Source organism: Nuphar pumila, chromosome 16, assembly GCF_984573655.1.
Source record: "Nuphar pumila chromosome 16, dmNupPumi1.hap1.1, whole genome shotgun sequence".
Classification (NCBI taxonomy): Eukaryota; Viridiplantae; Streptophyta; class Magnoliopsida; order Nymphaeales; family Nymphaeaceae; genus Nuphar; species Nuphar pumila.
This window is the reverse complement of record NC_143264.1, coordinates 34,273,865-34,298,710: the sequence shown is the minus strand read 5'-3', so window position 1 is coordinate 34,298,710 and position 24,846 is coordinate 34,273,865. Positions and strand designations below refer to the sequence as shown.

At 38.6% G+C, this 24,846-nt stretch overlaps 1 protein-coding gene across 2 annotated transcripts in view; it reads left to right on the top strand.

The window, feature by feature from the left end:
* Positions 1–24,612, top strand: part of LOC149813166 (uncharacterized) — a 41,460-nt gene extending 16,848 nt beyond the window's left edge. For both annotated transcript variants that reach the window (XM_089991910.1, XM_089991911.1), the window contains exon 11: positions 24,313–24,612. In XM_089991910.1, coding sequence (XP_089848036.1) covers positions 24,313–24,580 — 268 coding nt within the window. In that variant the 3' untranslated portion in view covers positions 24,581–24,612. The remainder of the gene's footprint in view (positions 1–24,312) is intronic.
* The last annotated feature ends 234 nt before the right edge of the window (positions 24,613–24,846 follow it).

Here is a 24,846-nt window from a genome sequence, read left to right as displayed (position 1 = left end):
GTCTTGTCATACACATATTTCTATGTCTTGATAGCTCTGGGTCTAAATTTGGAGGGACACGACCAATACCACCAGCCCGCCACTTATTTGCATAATATTTTGGATTAAAAGAATATGCAATGCAAAGGAGTGTTGCTCTTATCCCATCTTCTGACTAAAATTGAATGAATATGATTAAAAAAATCTAAATCATCCAATGCATGATTTTTTTCTTCATGCTTGAAAACTATAACTTGTATTTTTTCAATCATATTATCCCACATTTCATAAACTCTGTGAAGCATGGGCTCATCCTTATCAACTTCTCTTAACATTTCCCAAATAGGTTGCGTTAATTGAAGCATGTATACACTCAGTCTCAAAACTCATACTCAATAATGAATTTTTTAATTTCTTGAGCCTTGATATCATCATCAGCACGATAGAATTTTCAATTTTCATCCATCACCATGTTAATCAAAGCATTCTTCACTCTTTTAATCCTCTTCACCATCACAATGATGGACGCAAAACGTGTTTCAACGACCTTCAACAATTTCAAGTCAGAATGCCTATTAAATATAGCATTAGCACGATGGTGGTTAACAACAAAAATCATAATGCTTTTGACATTTTTTTTTAAATCTTCAATCCATGAACATAAAGCATATGCTTGTGGATTTTCTTCTTCTTTGGGGTTGCAGATGCTCTTTAGGGCTAGATTTAAGCTGTGTGCTACACAGGGAGTCTAAAAAATATGAGGGTACTCACTCTCCAAACTCAACGCTGCACTTTTACAAACTTGAGCGTTGTTTGTAATGATTTGTACCACTTTCTGATCACCCACTTCTTTTATCACTTCTATAAACAATCCCTTCAAATACTCTGCATTTTTATATTCTCAATATGCATCAACTGCTTTCAAGAATATTGGGCCACTAAGCGAACAAGCAATGAAATTGATTAATGAACGCCTTTAAATATCTGTCCATCCATCAGACACAATAAAAACTCTATTTTGCTCCCATGAATATTTTCTAATCTCCAGCAATCTCTCCACATTTGCCCTCTCTTCTGCAAAAAGTATGGCTCGTATTTTTTCTGAACTTGGAGACACATAACCACTCAAATTACAATTTGCCAAGGATGTTACTAAATCTTTCCAATAAGGATCTCTAGCCACATTAAATGGGAGTAAAACAAAAAAAAATACCTCCCAACTTTTCTATCCAATTCTTTTCTTTCATATGTATTGAACGATATTTGTATCGTTCCTCTACCTCATACATTGACTTTTTTTTTTTTTAGCATCTTCTTGGTGGCTTGCAAATGACACACTAACTGACAAGAATCAGTCATTGCCTTTCTCTTTTCATATTCTTCTTGTTTTGTCTTCGCATTGCCTCATCAACTTTTCTGCAAGCTGAAATGCCATGTCCTAGTATCTTCAACAAATGAGCCTTCACTCTTGTGTAACCAAATCTCTTTCGTAGAGCTTGCATCGAAATCTCTTGTTTCCACCACATCCTTCTCCAGTTTTTGCACGTTTATCTACATGTACCCATAGTGGCCCCACATCATCAATCCCAATGCAACTATCAACAAAACTTGCAGCAGAACTCACATGTTGGGACGAGGATGACACAAGTCCTTTCCCTTTATCCGTCATTTTTATCTTAAAAACATAAAAAAATACATTCAAAATTTTAAATCAATTATACAAACTGACATTATCTTGATATAAAATCACCAAGGAGGGGGGGATCTGCCCCTCCTCTGCCAAAAAACAGGGAGGGACTCAGCCCCTCCCCTGCCAAAAACAGAGAGCAGGGACGGGGGCTCGACCCCCTCCCCTGTCGAAAACAGAGGGAGCAGGGGGGCTCAACCCCTCTCTTGCCGACCCAACAAGAGAGCGAGAGGGGGGGGGGTGCTCGTCCCCTCCCCTGAAATCAAAAGGAGCAGGGTGGGGGGCTCGGCCCCTTCCCTGGCGAAAATAGGGAGGGGCTCAGCCCCTCCCCTGCCAAAAACAAAGGGAGCGGGGGGGGGGGGGGGGGCTCAGCCCCTGCCTTGCAAACCCAACAAGAGAACGAGAGGGGGGGCTCGACCCCTCCCCTGCCGACCCAACAAGTGAGCGAGAGGGGGGAGGGGCTCGACCCCTCCCCTGCCGACCTAACAAATGAGCGAGAGGGGGGGGCTCGGCCCCTCCCCTGTTGAAAATAGAGGGAGCAGGGGGTGCTCAGCCCCTCCCCTGCCGACCCAACAAGAGAGCGAGAGGGGGGGCTCGACCCCTCCCCTGCCGAAAACAAAGGGAGCAGTGTGTGTGTGTGGGGCTGCCGACACAAGCAGAGAGTGTTAAATTATGTATATATAAATATATATATACATATACTTATATATACATTCGTGTATATATATATATAAAAGTATATATACGTATATATGTATATATACATAATAATATAGCTTTTTCCTGTTTTGTATAAACCAAAAACCTGATAGGGGTGTTTTGGTAATTCCACATGTACTTTTTTCTTTTTTACCTTTTTCCCTTTTTCCCCTTTTTCTTTTTCCTTTTTAATTTTTCTGTTTTTACTTTTTGGAACCATAAAGGGGCCCCACCTATCTAGTCGTTGGGGCCCCAACAATCATATTTATGACCGTTGGGGCTCCCAACGACTAGAAGGGGAGCCCCCTTTATGGTCCTCCTTTTGTGCTTTCCTCCTCTATATAAAGAGGAGGTTCCCCCTTGTAAATGTATGGGTTTTACACCCTTCTCTTCCTTTCTTCAATAATATCCAACTTATGACTTGAAGTCATTTTCTATATTTGAGTGTTTTGTGTGTGCACATTTGGTGTTTGTGTTTGTGGCTCTAGTGGTCACTTTTAATGAGTGACTTTTGCTCTATTGGTGCTTTCACCTCTTTTCATTACATGGTATCAGAACTCGGTTGGTGATAGGGCTTTTCTTTGGAACGTGTGCCTCTCAATTTTTTGAAGAAAGGAAGGACTTTTTGGTGCCGATGGAACGTGACTCTAAAGTGGAGCTTTCTTTTAAGCTAAATGGGTCCAACTATCTCATGTGGGCCTCCGCTATGGAAAATCATCTTAGAGGTAAGAAACTTTGGGGTTTTGTTATGGGAACTACTCCCGAACCCTCTCTTGTTCTCACCAAAATCGAAAATGAAGTGGAAAAAGCTTTAGATGGCGATGAGCGCATCAAAGCTATTAATGATCATCAATCCAAAATTGAGGATTGGGAAAGTAACCATGCCAAAATTTTGGCATGGTTTATGAATAATGTAGACCTTAAAAATTGTGCTAATATTGCCAAATTTAGAAGGGCCAATGAGGCTTGGTTTTTCCTTAAGGGTATGTGTACCCAAAAGGATCTTGCTCGACAAATTTTTTGTCAAGAAAAAATCCGTTCCACCAAACAAATGGATATGAGTGTCCGAGACTATTTTAGTTCTCTAACTCCTCTTTAGGATGAACTTGCTCTTCTTGAGCCTAAGTGGGTGGCTCCGGAACATATTGAATTAAGAAGGGAACAAATTAAAAAGGAACATTTTTTCCAATTTCTTCATGGTCTTCGCCCGGAATTTGAACAAGGGCATCTCTTCTCCATAGAAGCAAAGCTCTACCTATTGAAGATGCACTTGCCGAGATATGTCAAGAAGAAACTCAACTTGGCTTGAGCATTAAGAGTGATGAAGTTTTGGCCGTTACTAGGCCCGGATCGAATGTTAAAGCATATAGACCTCCCCATTTTAACAAAAATAGTAATGGGCCTAGAAAGGGAATAGTATGCCATTATTGTAATGAACCGGGACACATTAGACCGGTTTGTCCAAAACTCAAAGGAAAGGTTGCCGCGGTTGGAGAAAATTCTTCAAAGAAGGAAGAAAGTACCAAAAAAGGAGATATCAAAGAAACTCTAAATCACATCTCCGAAGTTCTTCAACATCTTCTCAAGACTTCTCCTTCAACATTCGGAGCCGCCATCGCCTACTCTTCATCACTTCCAGGTATGTGGATACTAGACTCCGATGCTTCCTTTCATATGACATCTCATAAAAACTCTCTTTCAAATGTTTTTTCCGAACCCATATCCTCTTGTGTCTCAACGGCCGATGGTACATCATTAAAAATTGAAAGTATTGGAACACTTGATTTTAAAAACTTTTTCGTTCCTAAAGTAAGAATCGTTCCTAAAATTAATTTAAACCTTTTTTTCGTTTCTCAAATCACCGATCATGGATGCCAAGTCTCTTTCTCACCTAAAGATTGCACCGTGCAGGATCTCCAGTCAGGGAAGCTGATTGGGCAAGGCCATAGAAGGGGTGACCTCTACTTTATGGATTTTTTGACTCATCCATCTAAGTCATCTTGCAATCTTGTTAAAGACAAAAGTATTGGAATATGGCATGAGAGACTTGGCCATCCAAATTTTGTAAAAATGTCTCTTTTTCCATTTTTGAACAATACTTGTAAAGACAATTACATGACTTGTAAAGATTGCATTTTTGGAAAATCTAAAGCTACTCCGTTTCCTCAAAGAAGTTACTTTACCACTCGGCCATTTGAACTTATTCATTCCGATGTGTGGGGACCTTCCCCTATTTTATCTAAAGGAGGTTTTTCGTATTACGTGGTCTTTATAGATGACTTCACTAGATTTACGTGGATTTACTTCCTAAGTCGCAAATCCGAAGTTTTCTCCTTTAAAGAATTTTATGCAATGGTCAAAAATCAATTTTTGGGAAATCTATCTATTCTTAGGTCCGATTCGGGAGGCGAATATATGTCTAATGATTTTCAAAGCTATTTAAAAGAAAATGGAATTTGTCACCAACGTTCTTGCCCCAACACTCCGCAACAAAATGGTCTATCGAAAAGAAAGCATATGCACATAATAGAAACTACAAGAACGTTATTAATTTCAAGAAATATTCCAAAATCCTTTTAGGCCGAAGCAGTTTTAACCTCTACATATCTTATCAATAGAACTCCTTCATCCTCTTTGAAAAATCTTTCTCCATTTGAAAAACTTTACAATATGTCTCCCGATTATAAAAGACTAAGAATTTTTGGATGTAAATGTTTTGTTCTAACTCATAAAAATGATAAACTTTCCCTTAGGGCTATTAAATGTATCTTTTTGGGATATGGCGAAAAACAAAAAGGTTATCGATGTTTTGACATACTTAAGAACAAACTTTATATCTCTAAAGATGTCACATTCTTTGAAGAGGAAAATGGTTTTTCGCACCAACCAAATGAAAATATTGATTATTCCTTTCTATTTGACTTGTTGCTTCAGGAAAACATCATAGATGATCATATTGATCCTAGTGAATCCCTTAGCGAAGATCATTTTGAACATTCAAGTGATGATCAAAATTTAGAAGAAAATGTTTCAAGACAAATTCAAGTCTACTCTAGAAGGAATGAAAGAAATCCTCCTTGTGCCCTTGAATTTTTTCCCCAAAAGTGAGTCAATCGAAGAGACCTCTCAAAGAAGATCAAATCGGATTTCCAAAATACCAAATAGATTTGTTTCGTATGATTCCTTTTCTCCTAACTTTCGAGCATGCCTACTTGCTCTTCACTCCTTTCATGAACCATCTCATTACAATGATGCTAAGCAATATGCTCATTGGAATGAAGCTATGGAACTTGAACTTAATGCTCTTAAAAAGGCACAAACTTGGGAAATCATTGATCCTCCCAATGGCAAGAAACCCATTGGATGTAGATGGGTTTTTAAAGTAAAAACTAAGAGTGATGGTTCATTGGAAAGATATAAGGCTAGGTTGGTTGCCAAGGGATATGCCCAAGAATATGGGGTAGATTATGATGAAACTTTTGCCCCAGTTGCTTGAATGACTAGTGTTCGATGTCTTATTGCTATAGCCTCGGTTAAAAAATGGCCTATCTTTCAACTTGATGTCAAAAATGCCTTTTTGAATGAGAATTTAAATGAAGAAGTTTATATGGAACCGCCTCCAGGTGTGAACTTAAATGGAAAAATTTTGAAATTAAAAAAGGCTTTATATGGACTTAAGCAAGCTCCTAAAGCTTGGTATGATAGGTTTAGTAATGTATTAATCAATTTAGGATTTTCTTCTTGCTATACTGACACTGCTCTTTTTGTTAAAAGGACAGGTGACTCCATTATTATGCTTCTGCTGTATGTTGATGATATGATCATCACTGGGAATGACAAAAAAGGAGTAAATGATGTTAAGTCTATGTTAAAAGTTACTTTTGATATGTCTGATCTTGGTTATTTGAGATATTTTTTAGGAATTGAAGTGGCTTATTCCGCGCGAGGATACATCTTATCTCAAATGAAGTTAGCTGCAGAAATTTGTACCAAATCAGGAATATCTGATGAAAAGAAAGTTGAGACTCCCGAAGTTATCAATTCGAAACTAAGACTTGAAGATGGTGTTCTTCTTGAAGATCCAACCCCCTACCGTCAATTAATTGGATCCCTCACCTATCTATCCATCACCCGTCCAGACATTGCTCATGCAGTTCATGCAGCGAGTCAGTTTCAGCACGCACCTACTACGGTTCATATGGCGTCCGTAATGAGAATTGTGCGATATATCAAAAATACCATCTCTAAGGGACTCTTCTTATCCTCTTCCTCATCTCTTGAATTGACTGCTTTTACTGATGCTGACTGGGGAGGAAATCCCAATGATCGTATCTCAATTACGGGTCTTTGCATTTTTCTAGGTGAATCTCTCATCTCGTGGAGATGCAAGAACAAGAAGCAACAGAAGGTCTCATTATCATCTACTGAAGCTGAATATCGGGCTATGGCAATGACAACTATGGAAATTGTGTGGCTTAGAAGTCTCCTTGGTGACATGGGCGTTCCCATTTTCACTCCCACTAAGCTCTGTTGTGATAACAAGAGTGCGATATACATTGCCAGCAGTCACACCTTTCATGAGCGGACCAAGCATATTGAAATTGATTGCCATTATGTTCGAGACGAATATCTCAAAGGGACCATTACATTGCCATATGTCACTTCAGAGTATCAACTGGCTGACTTCTTCACCAAGGCGCTCCCAACTCCACGATTCATGTTTCTTCTTGGCAAACTTTCGGTCTTCTCCCCGTAAAGTTTGAGGGGGCATGATAAATTCTGTATATATAAATATATATATATACATATACTTATATATATATACATTCGTATATATATATATATATATAAGTATATATGTATATATATAAGTATATATACATATATATATGTATATACATAATAATATAGCTTTTTCCTGTTTTGCATAAACCAAAAACCCGATAGGGGTGTTTTGGTAATTCCACATGTACTTTTTTCTTTTTTACCTTTTTTCCTTTTTCTTTTTCCTTTTTAATTTTTCTGTTTTTACTTTTTGGAACCATAAAGGGGCCCCACCTATCTAGTCGTTGGGGCCCCAACAGTCATATTTATGACCGTTGGGGCTCCCAACGACTAGAAGGGGAGCCCCCTTTATGGTCCTCCTTTTGTGCTTTCCTACTTTATATAAAGAGGAGGTTCCCCCTTGTAAATGTATGGGTTTTACACCCTTCTCTTCCTTTCTTCAATAATATCCAACTTATGACTTTAAGTCATTTTCTATATTTGAGTGTTTTGTGTGTGCACATTTGGTGTTTGTGTTCGTGGCTCTAGTGGTCACTCTTAAAGAGTGACTTTTGCTCTATTGGTGCTTCCGCCTCTTTTCATTACAGAGAGCAAGAGGGACGTACCTGCGACGAGGGAGAGGAGGAGCTTTAGAGGTGGCGTCGGGGCGTCGGGAGGGGAGGGCTGCGCGAGAGAGGAGAGGAGAGGAGAGGAGAGGAGAGGAGAGGAGATGAGTGATTTGGGCAAAAAAAAATTGCCCTAATCACTCCTTTTCATCGGGTTTTTTTAAACATCCGAAATGTGGACGAAAATGACCCTGTGTGCATTGACCGCACCCAGGGTCGTGTTGACCGCACCCGGTGCCGCACCCGCGTCGCGTTGACGCGGGTGCGGCACCTGCTTTGCCGAGTCCCTGTGACATAGCTTTAAGGTTTTCAAGAAAGTCTGCTTTTGCACTTCATACTTTAATGCAATTCGAACTGTTCAATTTATGTCCAGGCTAGTTTACTTGATAGCCATGTAGCATGGGCACTTCTATCAGGCCCAAAACCAGTGTCCTACTGTGTTGTTACGATACTAGTATTGAGTACTTGGAGTGCGGTCAACCAGGGTTTTAGGCCTGAGCCAGCCATTTTATCTATTTTGTGGTTAGAAAGGAAGATTGACACCGAGCATAGGAGAAGTTGCTTGTACCACCTTGAGTCCTTGACTTGCTTGACTTGAGGCTGCTATTCCTTATTGTTTCTGGTACTGGGTCTTTGGATGCTTTAATTTTGTTTGTCATTTTTATTGATAACTGTTCAAGATTTACAAGGATATGCTAAATGAGAAGTCATAGTTAACTCTTTGATTTTTTAATTAGTCTTGTGTGATGATTGAAACTTAGTCCCTGTTTGAATGTGTTCTTATTTATTGCTTACAAATATAATGAAGAAAACATTTTATAAAGAAAAATCTTGCCTTTACTTATAATTAAGTGAATGAATCACAAACTATTTAAACTAGAAAGAAAGGGAGATAAGGGGATTTTGGGGCATTACGCGGGGGGGGGGGGTTGTATTGCGAGAGAGGTTCGGATCTGCGTTAGACCCGACCCGGCGTAGTGCGGACCCTTACTTGCGCCCGGTACCCATCCCGGTATCGACACAGGTACGGCAGCCAAAATGACATGTCGCGGTTACTAAGAATGAATCCATTGAAGCACCACAAAAACAAGAACCCAACACAAGTCTTTAATATGGCTTATGAAGGCTAGATTATGAAGTATCAGGAGCTGATTTGATGGATTGTCTCTCTTATCAAAAGAGATTCTCACTCAGGTAATACTAAAATGAAACACTAGTGCAAAGAATAACGTCACAACGTGAGTACAAGAGATGCACAAGCAAAAATACATTAAGCCACTGATGGGCAAAAATACAATAAGCCACAGGCCCACAAGGGACCGAGTGATAAGCACACACAATGAGAGAGAGAGAGGACTTAAAAATATAAAGTGTCTTTATTGAAAATGCTCCAAAAGTATTGCATATGAGTGGGGTACACACACACACACACACACACACACACATATATATATATATATATATATATATATATATATATATATATATATATATAGTAACCATATGTTTTAACAAATACACCTTACTATTGCAGTTGAGTGAATTAAAGAATTCCTGTGCTCAAGTATGAACCTTAGGAATGAGCTTATTTGTTGTAAGAAAGATGAGAAGTCTTTTGGAATATTTGACAAGATTGATAGTACCTCATCACCGGATGAGGTGTATTATGCTTTACATGGATTAGGCCATGGATGTAAGAGCCTTATTATGAGTGTCAGAACCAAACTGCCTTATCCATCATTTGCCAACGTTATGTCTATTCTGACCACATTTGGCAGCAACAGCTAGTTCTTCAGTTCTAACCACACCCACTATGTTTTTAAACAACACTAGTAGTAACCCTTTGTCTGAGGGAAGAGGAAGAAATGCCTTCTCCAAGCATGGTTTGAGGCTGACTCAAGAACAATAAAGGTAATTTCTTTGGAGTGTTAGAAATTATTACAGTGGTGGCTATACTAAATGTGGTTTTGGAAGGAATTTTGGTGGAGGATACTACAACAAAATACTGACCATGGACTGCTACCTATTCCCTGGTCTAATTTTAATCTAAGGAACACAGATGGAACATGTCAATGCTGTGGTATGACATGTGAACATAAAAATTTTCGGCAATACAATTTCCAACAGCTTGCAACCCTTACCTCAGTGAGCGACCAATCTATAAACAGCATGGGATGATTTGGTAAAGTTGATGTGCAGCCATAAATGCATCTAAGGATCATATGCCATAATGTCACCTTCAGAATGGCATGTTGATAACGAACGCCCAATCATATTACAGGAAATCTAGGTAGTGCTACATCCTTGGTCTCTTATTATGGTAGTGGTTTTGCTATAATGAATAATGGCCGATCTATCAGGTTACTTTTATTGGGAAAGTTTATCTTCAATTTCAGAAGGTCCCATAACCATAAAAGGTGTTTTCTTGGCCTACATTTTTTTGTAAACATCTTATATCAGTATCCTAAATGACTTTGGAAAATAATATTTCTTTTATATTCACTCCAAACTATGTTTTATTTGAAAGATTTATCCACAGGAGCCATGTCTGCTAAAGGATCGTGCACATGGGGAACTATATTTCATTAATGGTGTTTCAAAAATGCTTCTAGTACTCGTTGCTCTAGTGAGAAGAGTCAATGCATGTGTTTGGTATCATAGGTTGGGTCATTATAGTAGTGAGTCTTTAAGGTCTTCATATAATCGTGATGTTAGCTCTATTGGTGATTTTGTTATGGTTGTTGACTTGGAAAACATAGATTCTTACCTTTCAATTCCAATAATAATAAAGCTTCATTGATTTTTTAGTTGATCTATACTGATGTACGGCTAGATTATTTGGCATTTCATATTATGTATTGTTTTTAAATAAACAATCGAGATACATTTGGATATATTTTGTCAAAAACAAATTTGACGTGTTTGAGACCTTAAATTTTTTTAAGAATTTCATTGTAAAGCACTACAAAAGAAGAATTCAATTTCTTCAAAGCAACTGTGGAGGAGGATAAATTGACAATACTTTTTTAGTGATTTTTAACACTACCTAAGGGACAACAAAATTGATTAGTAAATATATTGTCTCACACTTCACTACAAAATGGAATTGTTGAGCGCATGCATAGTGGTGTGCAAGTTTTTGTGGACCAAGCCCTTTTATATGACCACCAATTTATTTAATAAATATATTGCCTTTGAATATATTGAATGTCAAATCACTATATATTATTTATTGAGAAGCTTCGGCAATGCAGCCTTTGAAGTTTTGGATGTTTTATTCACATTGATACCACAAAAAAGAAGAAATTCATATAACCACCAATTTAATAAATATATTGCCTTTGAATATATTGAATGTCAAATCACTATATATTATTTATTGAGAAGCTTGGACAATGTGGCCTTTGAAGTTTTGGATGTTTTATTCACATTGATACCACAAAAAAGAAGAAATTGGATCTTAACCAGGTTTTTAGGATTTAGGCTATGTCACACAGGTGCAGGGGTGCAGCACTTTCAAAAAACTTGGGTGTGGGGGTGCTGCAAAAATAATATATATATATATATATATATATATATATATAAAGTCCAAAAGTTGGACATAAATGACCCTGGGTGCATTGACTGCACCCAGGGTCAGGTTGACCGCATCGGGTGCGGGTGCAACGCGGGTGCGGCACCTAGTTGGCGAGTCCCTGTGACATAGGATTTAGGTGTTTGGTTGACCAAAAACCTGGTTTTCCAGATGCTGGTTATATTGGCTATGTAGTCAAAAGCAATAGGCGATACCTAGTCGGCAAACCGCTAAAAAGACTAGTCGAGGACTAGGCAGGACTAGTTAGACTAGTCAGTACCTCAATTAAAAAATAAAAAAATATACAAATTATACATAAAAATATGTCTAGTTCTTTGGGTAACAAGATGTTTTCATGAGACAAGTACACAATTACACATGGTTTTACAAAATATATATAACCAAAATATATTTATATATAGAGTAATGCTATGGTGCTACTGGAGTATCTACTCCCACATACTACAAATCATGGTTGTAGGTTGTATCTTCTCAATCAAACCTTATGGATGTACTCAACATAGTTTATTTGATAAGAATTATGCTTTGGATCATGTTTTTTGTACATACAAATAAGATTTTTTAAGTCATGAAATTTTGATACATTGTGAGCCATAGATTTTTAAATGTCTTAAAAAACATACATGTATGCTGTAATCACATGATCCAAAACTTGTTTTCGACTAAATAATGCTTATAGATCATATGTATAGGGTCTGATCAACAAAAAAAGTTCAAGAAATTTGAAAATATAAAACTTGAATTAAGTGGGAGTAGGTACTCGGGGAGCACCCTATCATTGCCATTATATATATATATATGTTCAATTATTCATAAATATATTCAGTACAATCAACAAAATAACAACCTTTCGCAGATAAATTGATTGCAATCTATGTCACAGGGATTCGGCTAGCAGGGTGCCTTACCCGCGTCGACGCGACTCGACGCGGGTGCGGTCAACCCGACCCTGGGTGCGTTGACCGCACCCAAGGTCATTTCGGTCCATTTTTTGGATTTTTTTAAAAATTTTTTGACCTATGAAATGGGCTGTGGAGTTTTAAGAAAAATCTTGGGGGGGGGGGACCCCCTGGACCCCCCTTCTATGTATATATATATATATTACATTTTTTCCCCTGCTGCATCCCCGCACCCAAGGTTTTTGAAAGTGCTGCACCCCCGCACCCGCACCCATGTGACATAGATTATAACACACATATTTTATTCATAGCATAATATCTATGTCACATGGGTGCGGGTGCGACACGGGTGCGACGCAATTTCAAAAAATTCGGACACGGGGACTCGGCTATATATATATTAAAAATATATATTTTAAATATATATAATTATATATATAACAATAAATTAACACATAAAGATTGTAAATTTTAAAGCAAAAATAAAAAAATAATTCTTAACAACACAAACTTACCAAAATATAACACATAAAGAAGCTTGTGAGTGTGATAAATAACACAACTTATCATAAATTTGCCTCATCGTCTGAATTTGAGAGAAGAACAAGATCGATGCAGTCCATGTTGAGAGTATGCAAATTATGTTCTCCCTCCAAGTCAAAATCTTCTGAATTTACATCCCAATTCTTGGATGGTCCACAACTGCATCAAAAAATGACTATGTTAGTATCTAACTTAAAACTTTGAGTACAAATATTTAAATACAAACTTTGAATACAAAGAAAAACAAGTACCTATACTCTTCTTTGGTGCGGCGAGAAATTAATCGTAGATTAGAGTGAACATAAACCAAATCCTCTGCTCTTTTACTACTGAGTTTGTTTCTTTTAATGTTTTGAATTTGAACATATGTACTCCAATTTCTTTCACAACAAGATGATGTAGCAGGTTGGGATAACGACTTCATTGTAAGACGTTGCAGATTTGGTATCTCTGATCCATATGTTGCCCACCAATCAAGGGGATTTTCCTCGTCCCTTGCCATGAGTGCTATTAAAGAATCAAATCTTTCAGTAGAAAACTTGCCAAACTCACTATTTACAACCTTAAACATGTGAGGATCATTAAAAAGTCTTCCCAAACATATCATTCTATTTTTTGATATCTCAGGACCTTCATTTGGAGAAACACAACCAACACCTGCTGTCAACCATTTTTTTGCATAGTATTTTGGATTGAGAGAGTATGCAAAGGTATATTGTTTTTATCCCATCTTCTCACTAAAACTGAATGTACATGATTGTAAAATTCTGAATCATCAAGTGCAATATCTTTCTTCTCATGTTTAAAAATGATACTTTGAACTTTTTCAATCATATTGTCCCACATTTCATCAATTCTATGAAGCATGAGTACATCTCTGTCAACTTCTCTCCACATTTCCCAAATAGGCTCTGTAAATTCAACAAAATATGTAATTTTATCTCATAAAAAATCACCAGAGATGCATTTTTTGATAACTTGAGCCTTGACATCATCTTCAGTACGATAAAAATCCCAATCTTGATCAGCCACCATCTATGTCACATGGGTGCGGGTGCGGGGATGCGGCACTTCCAAAAAACCCGGGTGCGAGGGTGCGGCAGGGGCAAAAATGTAATTTATATATATATAATTTTGAAGTTTTAACAGTTTAACATTTAACAATTAACATTGTCATAATATCATTCATCATGCATGCAATATATCAACCTAAATATCAAATTATCAATCAAATAAGTAAAGCAATTACATAAATCAACCTAAATATCAATCAAATAAGTAAAGCATAAAAGAACTAAATTACATACCAAAGTATATCTTGATGAAGTAATGGATGTTAATAATTTTCTTATTGATCATCAAATGCATCATTAAAAGGAATACTGGGCTCAGGTAAATCCATGTTTGTTATGTTGAAATCATGCTCTCCCTCGAAGTTACTCTTCTGGGTTTACATCCCAAAATTTGGATGTTCCTTGTCTGCGTTACAAGCCCAATTTGAAAATGTTAAATACAATATAAGTATGTTTAAATGAAAACTAAGAAATAATCAAATAACTAAGAAAGCAAATTAATACCCGTATTCATCATTGCTTCGCAAAAGTAATCAAATGTTTGAATGAACATATACTAAATCCTCTGCACGCTTGCTGGTGAGTTTGTTTCTCTTCATGTTGTGGATTTGAGAATATGTGCTCCAATTTCTTTAACAACAAGATGAACTAGCAGACTACGATAGCAATCTTAATACAAGACATTGGAGAAGAGGTGTTTCTGATCCAAATGTTGACCACCATGTGATAGGGTCTATATTATCGTCTTCTTTCGCGAATAATGTCGGTCCATATTATCTCGAAGATGAAATTTTTTCAAACTCTTGTGTGACTTGATGTAGAAGATATGTTTCTGGAAAACGTCTTGTCATACACATATTTCTATGTCTTGATAGCTCTCGGTCTAAATTTGGAGGGACACGACCAATACCACTAGCCCGCCACTTATTTGCATAATATTTTGGATTAAAAGAATGTGCCATGCAATGTAAAGAAGTGTTGCTCTTATCCCATCTTCTGACTAAAATTGAATGAATATGATTAAAAAAATCTGAATCATCCAATGCATGATTTTTTTCTTCATGCTTGAAAACTATAACTTGTATTTTTTCAATCATATTATCCCACATTTCATAAACTCTGTGAAGCATGGGCTCATCCTTATCAACTTCTCTTAACATTTCCCAAATAGGTTGCGTAAATTGAAGGAAGTATACACTCTGTCCCAAAACTCATTATCAATAATGAATTTTTTAATTTCTTGAGCCTTGATATCATCATCAGCACGATAGAATTTTCAATTTTCATCAGTCACCATGTTAATTAAAGCATTCTTCACTCTTTTAATCCTCTTCATCATCACAATGATGGACGCAAAACATGTTTACCTTAAACAATTTCAAGTCAGAATGCCTATTAAATATAGCATTAGCACGATGGTGGTTAACAACAAAAATCATAATGCTTTTGACATTTTTTTCTAAATCTTCAATCCATGAACATAAAGCATATGCTTGTGGATTTTCTTCTTCTTTGGGGTTGCAGATGCTCTTTAGGGCTAGATTTAAGCTGTGTGCTACACAGGGAGTCCAAAAAATATGAGGGTACTCACTCTCCAAACTCAACGCTGCACTTTTACAAACTGGAGCGTTGTCTGTAATGATTTGTACCACTTTCTGATCACCCACTTCTTTTATCACTTCTATAAACAATCCCTTCAAATACTCTGCATTTTTATATTCTCAATATGCATCAACTGCTTTCAAGAATATTGAGCCACTAAGCGAACAAGCAATGAAATTGATTAATTGATGCATTTGAATATCTGTCCATCCATCAGACACAATAAAAACTCTATTTTGCTCCCATGAATATTTTTTAATCTCCAACAACCTCTCCACATTTGCCCTCTCTTCTACAAGAAGTATGATTCATATTTTTTCTGAACTTGGAGGCACATAACCACTCAAATTACAATTTGCCAATGATGTTTTTAAATCCTTCCAATAAGGATTTCTAGCTGCATTAAATGGGAGTGAACATGAATAAAAATACCTCCCAACTTTTCTATCCAATTCTTCTCTTCTATATGTATTGAATGATGCTTGTATCGTTTCTCTACCTCCTACATTGACTTTTTTTTTTCAGCATCTTCTTGGTGGCTTGCAAATGACACACTAACTGCACAAGAATCGGTCATTGCCTTTCTCTTCTCATATTCTTATTGTATTTTCTTCTATTGTCTTCGCATTGCCTCATCAACTTTTCTGCAAGCTGAAATGCCTTGTCCTGGTATTTTCAACAAATGAGCCTTTACTCTTGTGTAAGACCCACCAAAATCTCTTTCGCAGAGCTTGCATCGAAATCTCTTGTTTCCACCACCTCCTTCTCCAGTTTTTGCAAGTTTATCTACATGTACCCATAGTGACCCCACATCATCAATCCCACTGCAACTATCAGCAAAACTAGCAGCAGAACTTACATGTTGGGATGAGGATGAAGCAAATCCTTTTTCTTTATCCGTCATGTTTATCCTGAAAACAAAAAAAAAATACATTCAAAATTTTAAATCAATTATACATACTGACATTATCTTGTTATAAAATCACTAAGGAGGGGGGATTTGCCCCTCCCCTACCAAAAACAGGGAGGGATTCAGCCCCTCCCTTGCCAAAAACAGAGAGCAGGGACGGGGGCCCCTCCCCTGCCGACCCAACGAGAGCAAGAGAGGGTGCAGGGGGGACTCTGCCCCTCCCCTGCCGACACAAGCAGAAAGCGAGAGGGACGTACCTGCGATGAGGGAGAGGAGGAGCTTCGGAGGTGGTGTCGGGAGGAGAGGAGAGGAGATGAGTGATTTGGGCAAAAATTTTTTTTGCCCTAATCACTCATTTTCATCGGTTTTTTTTAACGTCCGAAATGTGGATGAAAATGACCCTGGGTGAGTTGACCACACCTAGGGTCGTGTTGACCGCACTCGGTATTGCACCCGCATGCGCACACGCGTCGCGTCAACGCGGGTGCGGCACCTGCTTTGCCGAGTCCCTGTGACATTGGCCACAATCATCATCAATGCATTCTTGAGTTGCTTAATTCTTTTCATCATAACAATGAGAGAAGCAAAACGAGTTTCAATAACTTGAGATCAGAATGCCTATTAAATATAAAAAGTGCATGATGATGGTTTACAACAAAATTTCTAATATTTCGAACATCATGCTCTATTTCCTCAATCCATTAGCATATTTCATGTGCATGTGCATCATCTTTTGATGGATTGCAGATACCCTTAAGTGCCAAATTTAAACTGTGTGTTGCACAAGGAGTCCAAAAAATATGTGAATATGTATCTTCATTTGCCAAATTCATTCTTGCACGACTGCAAACTGGAGCATTATCGGTAATGATTTGCACCACACTTTCTTCATCCACTTCTTTTATCACTTCGACAAATAATCTCTTTAAATATTCAACATCTTTATACTCTCCAGATGCATCAACAATCTTCAAAAAGATTGGCCCATTAAGTGAGTAAGCAATGAAGTTTATCAGTGATCGCCTTTGTATATCAGTCCACCCATCAGAAACAATCGACACCCCATGTCGTTTCCATGCAAATTTTTGGGTCTCTAACAAGTCTTCAATTCTATTTTTTTCCTCTGCAAGAATGACTATTCTTAGTTTTTCTGAACTAGGAGGTACATGACCACTCAAATTACAATTAGCCAAAGATGTAATCATATCTGTCCAGTATGGACTTCTAGCTACATTAAAAGAAGTTGAGCTTGAGTAAAAGAATCAACCAATCGTTTTATCAATTTCTACTCTTGCCATGTTTTTGAATGACGCTTGTATTGTTTTATTGCTTTCTATCTTTCTTTTCTTTAAAATCTCTTCTTGTATATCACTAGCAATAGAAAAAGACAGATTAATCGAATCATTTCTGATCTCTGCAATTTTCTTCTTTTCAACTTCCTCTTGTTCTTTCTTTAATTACTTTAACATGTCTTTATCAACCCCAGAACATGCCCTAATTCTTTGACCACGAATATGCAAAAGATGTGCTTTCACACGCGTATAAGAACCTGTGAAAACAGTTTTACATAGATTACAATGAAACGACACATTCCCACCACTACCACCAGCTTTTATCCCTTTTGTCACAAGCCTCCAAAGTGGTTGAGAATCTTTTAATTCAGGGTTAGAACTTGAACCAAATGCATTGACACTACCGCTAGAACTTGTCATTATATCTTAAAAGTGAAAACTGAAAAGAAAATAAGTAAATAAAATAGAATCTTCTAATTCAAGCCCCTGCTGAACCTTGCCGAGCCCCTCTTCTGCGAGCAGAGGGTGTAGGGGGGGGGGGCATTGTCGAAAAATAAGAACGAGGCAGGGACAGAAGGGAAACGAGGAGGGGCCTTTGCCCCTGCCTCATTCTTATTTTTCGACACCCCCCTCCCTGCACCCTCTGCTCGCAGAAGAGGGGCTCAACCCCTCCCTTTGCCTTCGATCCCCTCCTCATTTCCCTTATGTCCAGCGAGGCAATGCTCGGCTCGGCCTGTCAGCCGAGCCCCCTCCTTCCCCCATTCCTTCTTACACCTGCCGAACAAAATGCCGAGCCCCTCCTCGTTTCCCTTCTGTCCGACAGGGCAAGGCTCGGCCTGTCAGTCGAGCCCCCTCCTTCCCCCACTCCTTCTTATCCCTATCAGACAAATGGGAAACGAGGAGGGGCCGGGCCCCTCCTCTGTGAATCGGAGGCACAGGGACCCCTCTTCTGTGAGCAGAGGGTGCAGGGAGGGGAGGGGGGGGGGGGGGGGCTGCCGAAAAATGAGAACGAGGCAGGGGCGGAGCACCCTGCCTCATTTTTTTTTCCGGCAAGGGGCTCTGCCACCTGCCGGAAAATGAGGAAGGGGGAGCCCCTTGTCGGACGAAGAGGAGAGAGTGGGAATGGGGGGCATACCTGTTGACGGAGGAAAGGGGGGGACGGTGGCTGGCGTCGCCTGCGGCTTCGGTCATCGAAGTGGATTGCCGACGTGAGGAAGCTGCACGGGATGGGGGGAGGCAAAATCGACAGGGTAAGCCCCTCCACCTGTTGTAAACCCCTTTTAGGGTTCGAAAGAAAATTTGGATCTGGGTCGGGTCCAGACCCGACCCAGATCCAAAACATATTTCAAAAAATGGACATTTTTGGACTCGGTCAACATTGACCGAGTCCAAAACGAGGACAGACTTGTCCTCAACTCGTTGATCGAGTCCGACTCAGCATTGACCGAGTCCGGGCCGTGTCCTAAGCCGCACCCGTGTCGGGGCGTGTCGACTCGGGTGCGACACCTCCCTAGCCGAGTCCGTGTGACATAGCATAATATATAGGGAAGGGGGACCGTCCAACCAAAGGAAGGTCCAAAATCTACAACCAATGATAATCGATGGCGTTCCTTCTCTAACAATCGAGTTTTTCATCGATCAGACTTTATATATTGGATTTTTATCATTCATTTAGTGAGCGACATGTTCTGGACTATGAATTTTCGATGTTTAGATGCATTTTTGAAAGCGCTAAAAATCAACAGCCTAAAATACTTTGTATTGTAAAGTTTTAAATGCATTGTGAGCCATCGATTTTTCATGTTTCAAAAAACATGTCTATATGTCGTAAAGTCTTCGTGTAAATCATATTTCTTACTAAATAAATTATAAAGAACAATTTATGAGGTCTGATCGATGAGATGCTCAAGCATTAGAGAAGGGGAGCCGTCTGATCATTGTTTATTTTAGATTTTGGAATTTCCTTTGGTTGGATGGTCCCCTACATGCTTGATTTTATTGGAAGCGACTCTTGGATCATCTGATTCCGAAACACAAGTAGGTTTTTATAATGTTTATTAATCAACAGTCTAAGATTTCATAAATATTCAAGGCTTAAAATATCATGTGTTTTTACATGATCCAAGTGTCATTTCCTAGCAAATCAACCCTGCACATTTGCAGGGTTAGATTTGCGAAAAACAACTTGAAAGTACCCGTTCACTCATGGTAGGCTGGCGGTAGGCTATAAAAGTGGTAGGCAGCTACCATTTTTCCACACACACACACACACACACATATATATATATATATATATATATACATAACATATTACATAATCAGTTATGCTAATAATAATAAACTTCCCTTGTGCCTAGGTGAGGGCAACTTAGTCGCTGACTAGGTGCCCTAGTCGACGCCTAGTTGGCAAAATTGGTACCTTTTAAGATATCTACCTAGGAATTGCAAAGCCTAGGCGTTTTACTTACTCCTAGGCCCGACTAGTCGGTGCTTAGTTGGTGCTTTTGATTACATAGCATATTGGAACATGTAGGCAGATTTATAAGAGGTCTAAACAACCTTCTAATGGTAATAACTCCAATCTTGATGCCTCCTTCCGTGCATGCACAATCAAATAACCCTGAAGTTTTAACATGTTCTACCAGAGAATGCATCCCATTGATTGGTCGGTGTCTTATGAAAGTTTCAGTCATCCATTCAAGGTGTTCTGTTTTGAGGCTCTCAAAGAAAAGGATCATGTATCATATTATGGAGCAGTCGAAGGTAGACTATGGGTGCATGATATGAATGAGGAGATTGATGCCATGCATTATAACAAGACATGAAAGATTGTTGAAAGGTATAAAGACAAAAATGTAATGGGCTGCAAGTGGATGTGCAGGATAATATGCACTTCAAATGGCAGTATAGGGAGTTTGTGGTGAGGGTAGTGGCTAAAGGCTACTTATTGTGAGCATGATCTTGACTATGATGAACCATATAATCATAGTTGAAAATGTATCATTATTATGGAGCATTCGAAGAAGTGGAGCATTCGAAGAAGATAGACGATGGGTGCATGATATATGAATGAGGAGATTGATGCCATGCATTATAACAAGAAATGAAAGATTGTTGAAAGATATAAAGACAAAAGTGTAATGGGCTGCAAGTGGGTGTGCAAGATAATATGCACTTCAAATGGCAGTATAAGGAGTTTGAGGTGAGGTTAGTGTCTAAAAGATACTATTAGGAACACGATCTTGACTATGATGAGGCAATCATGGTTGTGAATGTTCAGTAAGTCGTCTCTTGCTCATTCACATGGCTGGCCATTATTTCAGTTAGACATGAAGGGTATTTTCCTTATGAGGACCTTAAGGGTGAACTTTATATGCAACAACCACAAATTTTCAGGGAAGCAATAATGGATGGGTGCATGTGTAGGTTGAACAAGTCTACTTATAAATTAAAATATGCCTCTGGAACATGGTTTCTAATTTTTAAAATGCATTAAAGTTGAGAGGTTTTATAAGGGCTGCAATAGATCACCTTTTATTTATGCATAAGAGTTAAAAAGTATGCTGATCACTCTCTTATATGTAGAGGATATTATTATTACAGGGAATTCAATGTCTTTAATTGATGAAAGATTTGGGAGAGCTAAAATATTTCGTAGGACATCGAATTTGATAGAGATAGATGAGATTAGACTGACATTACAGAAATATGCCTTTGACATCTTCGAAGGGTATAATTGCTAGTTGCAAACAAATGGATACTCCGTGCAACATGAATAGAAGGCTTTCAAGAGAAAAAGAAAAGCTTTTAATGATAAATTGTCATAGTATAGTAGGATCACTGCATTATCTGACCATCACACAACTAAACATAACTTGCACAGTTAATCAGATTTGTCATTTATGCCTACTTCTATAACTCCACGTGGAGACACTTAAGTGGATCATATGTGAAAGAAATCCATAGTGCATGGTTTGATCTTCTACAAGAATGGGCCAAGAAGCTATGCTATTCAGTATGATGTCAGATATTTTTATGCTGATCGATCTAGAGATCCCGATGCTACAAGATCAGAGTATCATATATTTCTTGCCAAAGATTTCATTTATGGAAAAGCAAAAAGGCACAAAATGTAGTGTCTTCCAGCATTGAGGTTGATTTACAGCGGCCAGGGTGGGAAGCAATATGAGAATGGGAATTGGAAAGAGAATTCAAGTAGGTAGTATCAGGGTTCCTGCTTAAAATCGTGTGTTAGTTAGCTTTCATAGTTTCTCCTCTTCCTATGTGAAACTTTGGATCATGGTGACAGAAGTTTAAATGACAATTTCTCACGAGATTTTCATAATTTTTGTATTTATTTATTATCAGCAAAAACGGTAAAAATATAAAAAATCAAATAATTCTTCAAAACAATCTCAAAAAAGTTTTAAAAATTAAATAAAAACACACTAATTATACAATTGAAGTGTACATAAAAAATAAAATAAGATATACTTTGAATTCCAAACAATCATATCTAGAAGTATCTACTATCAACCATCAAATAATAACCATTGAACATCAATCACAAAATATGTAAGAAACATCAACCATAAACCATCAAAGATCAAACATCAAATATGTAGGAACTATCAAGTATCAACTATAAATCATCAAACATCAAGTATTGAAACCCATTCAAGATCACACTGGAACATAGTTCAATCTCCTATTGAAACCCATTCAAGATCACACTGGAACATAGTTCTTAGGGAGCGTAGGCTAGGGTTTCACAGCAGAGAGAGAGAGAGAGAGAGAGAGAGAGAGAGAGAGAGAGAGAGAGAACTCACCAATCACTCATGCTGCTGGAACCTCACTGTTGCAGGTGCCTCTGAGCTCCAACAAGATTCAACGAGAGAGACAGAGACAAAAGGGGCAGACTGGCAAATGAAAAGGGAAGGGGGAGCAGTGCACCGGTGCCGGAAATCCGGGAACGTCCGACACCTCTGAGCTCCAATGGTGGAGGAACAAGAAGCAAATAGGGACGCCTCTGAGCTCCAATGGTGGAGAAACAAGAAGCCAATAGGGATGGAGAATGACAAAAATGAAAAGGGATTAGGGGCGTAGGGCACTAGGGATTTTTGTTCTTTTTTTTTTTGGGGGGGGGGACGAAACCAAAAGAAGCACGATATTATCAAGAGAATTTGTTTTTCTTGCAGTAATATCATGGTATTTGTCAAAAAAGTAATTTTCGGGAAAACTATTTCTTGCGAAAAATAGAACATTTTTATCGTTCACTCAGAATCTTGTGAAATTTTCCTGTGAATTTGGTTTTTCTCGCGAGATTTGTCACTATGCTTTGGATTATAAATTTCATGAGAAAAATTCATATGGAAACACCTGATTTCACTGTCAGGAGGATTAATTCATAGGAAGCTGAAAGAGCTAAATGTTCTATGTGCCTGCAAAGATTTCTCATGCGGTTGAAGTCCTACAGCATGACACCTGATCAGAATTTTCTTTCCACTTGTTATCTTCTATTGGCTTGAGGCATTCAGGTGAGGCAGAAGGTGTGGACCCTGGATTCAAAGGGTTCCGCTTGCAACTGCCTGTATGATTTAAGTTTCTTTGTAGTTCCGTTTACATCTTCCTTTATAGCCTACTCATGTCTCCCCACTAACCACTAATGAGCCTCCTCCTGCTGCTCCATCTTCTCGTCTGAAACTGCTTATATGATCACTGCAATTTTGCTTGTGAAGCTGTAGGGTTCTCCAAAATCTTGATACTGCTACTTATTTCCCTATTTAACAGCCCATTGATTCAAAGCTGGGTTCTGGTGCCATGTCCATTCTGTCAACCTTCCTAGCTTCCAGTTCCATCTGCAGTTTCATTATTGCCAATATTAACCTATTGGCTGCCTCAAATTCTACACATCAGAAGATACAAAAAGCATTACCAACATCGACTAGGTCCTTTTGAGCTTATCTGCCTTTCTAGTTGATTGGAGGAGGCTTGTTTACCCACTACTGAGCAGCTCTGCAAAACTTCTCATTGCTACACCAACTGGCTAGTTCTTGAGGGCCCCACACTTCAGAATATAGTCTGCTGAAAATACCACATCTTAACATCCTCTAAGTTCAGGGCTGTTTTATCGTCTGTTATCTCTAGTATTCTCATATGCATGAATTAACCAGAATAAAACTCCTAGCAGAATGTGCAGGAAAAGAAAATGAAATCTGAGAGGGAGGCTGTAGCTTCTGCATCCATTCCACCAGTTACTTTTCCAATAATCGGTTTTCTCCACATCTTTTACGTGACATGGTTGTTGACTCGAGTAGTATGGGACCATTTGCCTTGTACTGTACGGACTTAATTGCCTTTGAACAGAGTCACCTTCGATTATGTAATGGCAGGGAATAATCTACTTGGATTCACTTGCACTCATCCCACGTGCTGCGCATACATTAATGCAACATCCTGCTTCATGACTTGTTCAGCATTGTTTGTTTCCCATCAATATGCATAGGAAGGACAACGTATTACATGGAATTCATGTTATTTTTTTTCTGGATTACGCTATTGCTGAGTGCTAATCTTGGTAGGCCCGTAGGTATAGAAAAATTCAGATGCATAAATGTTCTAATTGTTGGAGGTGGCGTTTCAGGTTGGATAAGAGCCCTTCAGTACTGGATATCAGAGTTGAATGCCAGGATTTGGAGAGATTCTCCATCATCAACCGTTTTGCGAGGTTCCATGGGAGGGGCTCGTCAGAGGGGGCAGTACCAGTGGAGAGTTCTGCTTCTGCCCCGGCTGCTGCTCCTTTATCTTCTGATGCTGTTGTTGTGCCTAGAAAGTTATTGCCACAGAGATACGTGACTGCTGTCCCCATGCCTCGGAATCTACCGGAGGGGTTGCAATGTCACTCACTCTGATCATTAAATTAATTGATTTTCCCCCTTTTCCTCTCGTGTGTGTGTGTGTGTGTGTGTGTTTGTTTTAAGCAGCCAATTCCTATCCCATATCTAAGCAAATGTTGTAATCCATTTAGTCTATGTTTGAGAGCCTTGAATCAAGAGGTTTGTGTTATTTCTGCCATGCTCCCATACTCTTGCTGATTGGGAGAAGTGGCATGGCTGAAACAATGCGTTGGGAAACACCTTTCACAAGAGGACGTTTTTGGCAACTCCATCTCTCAACA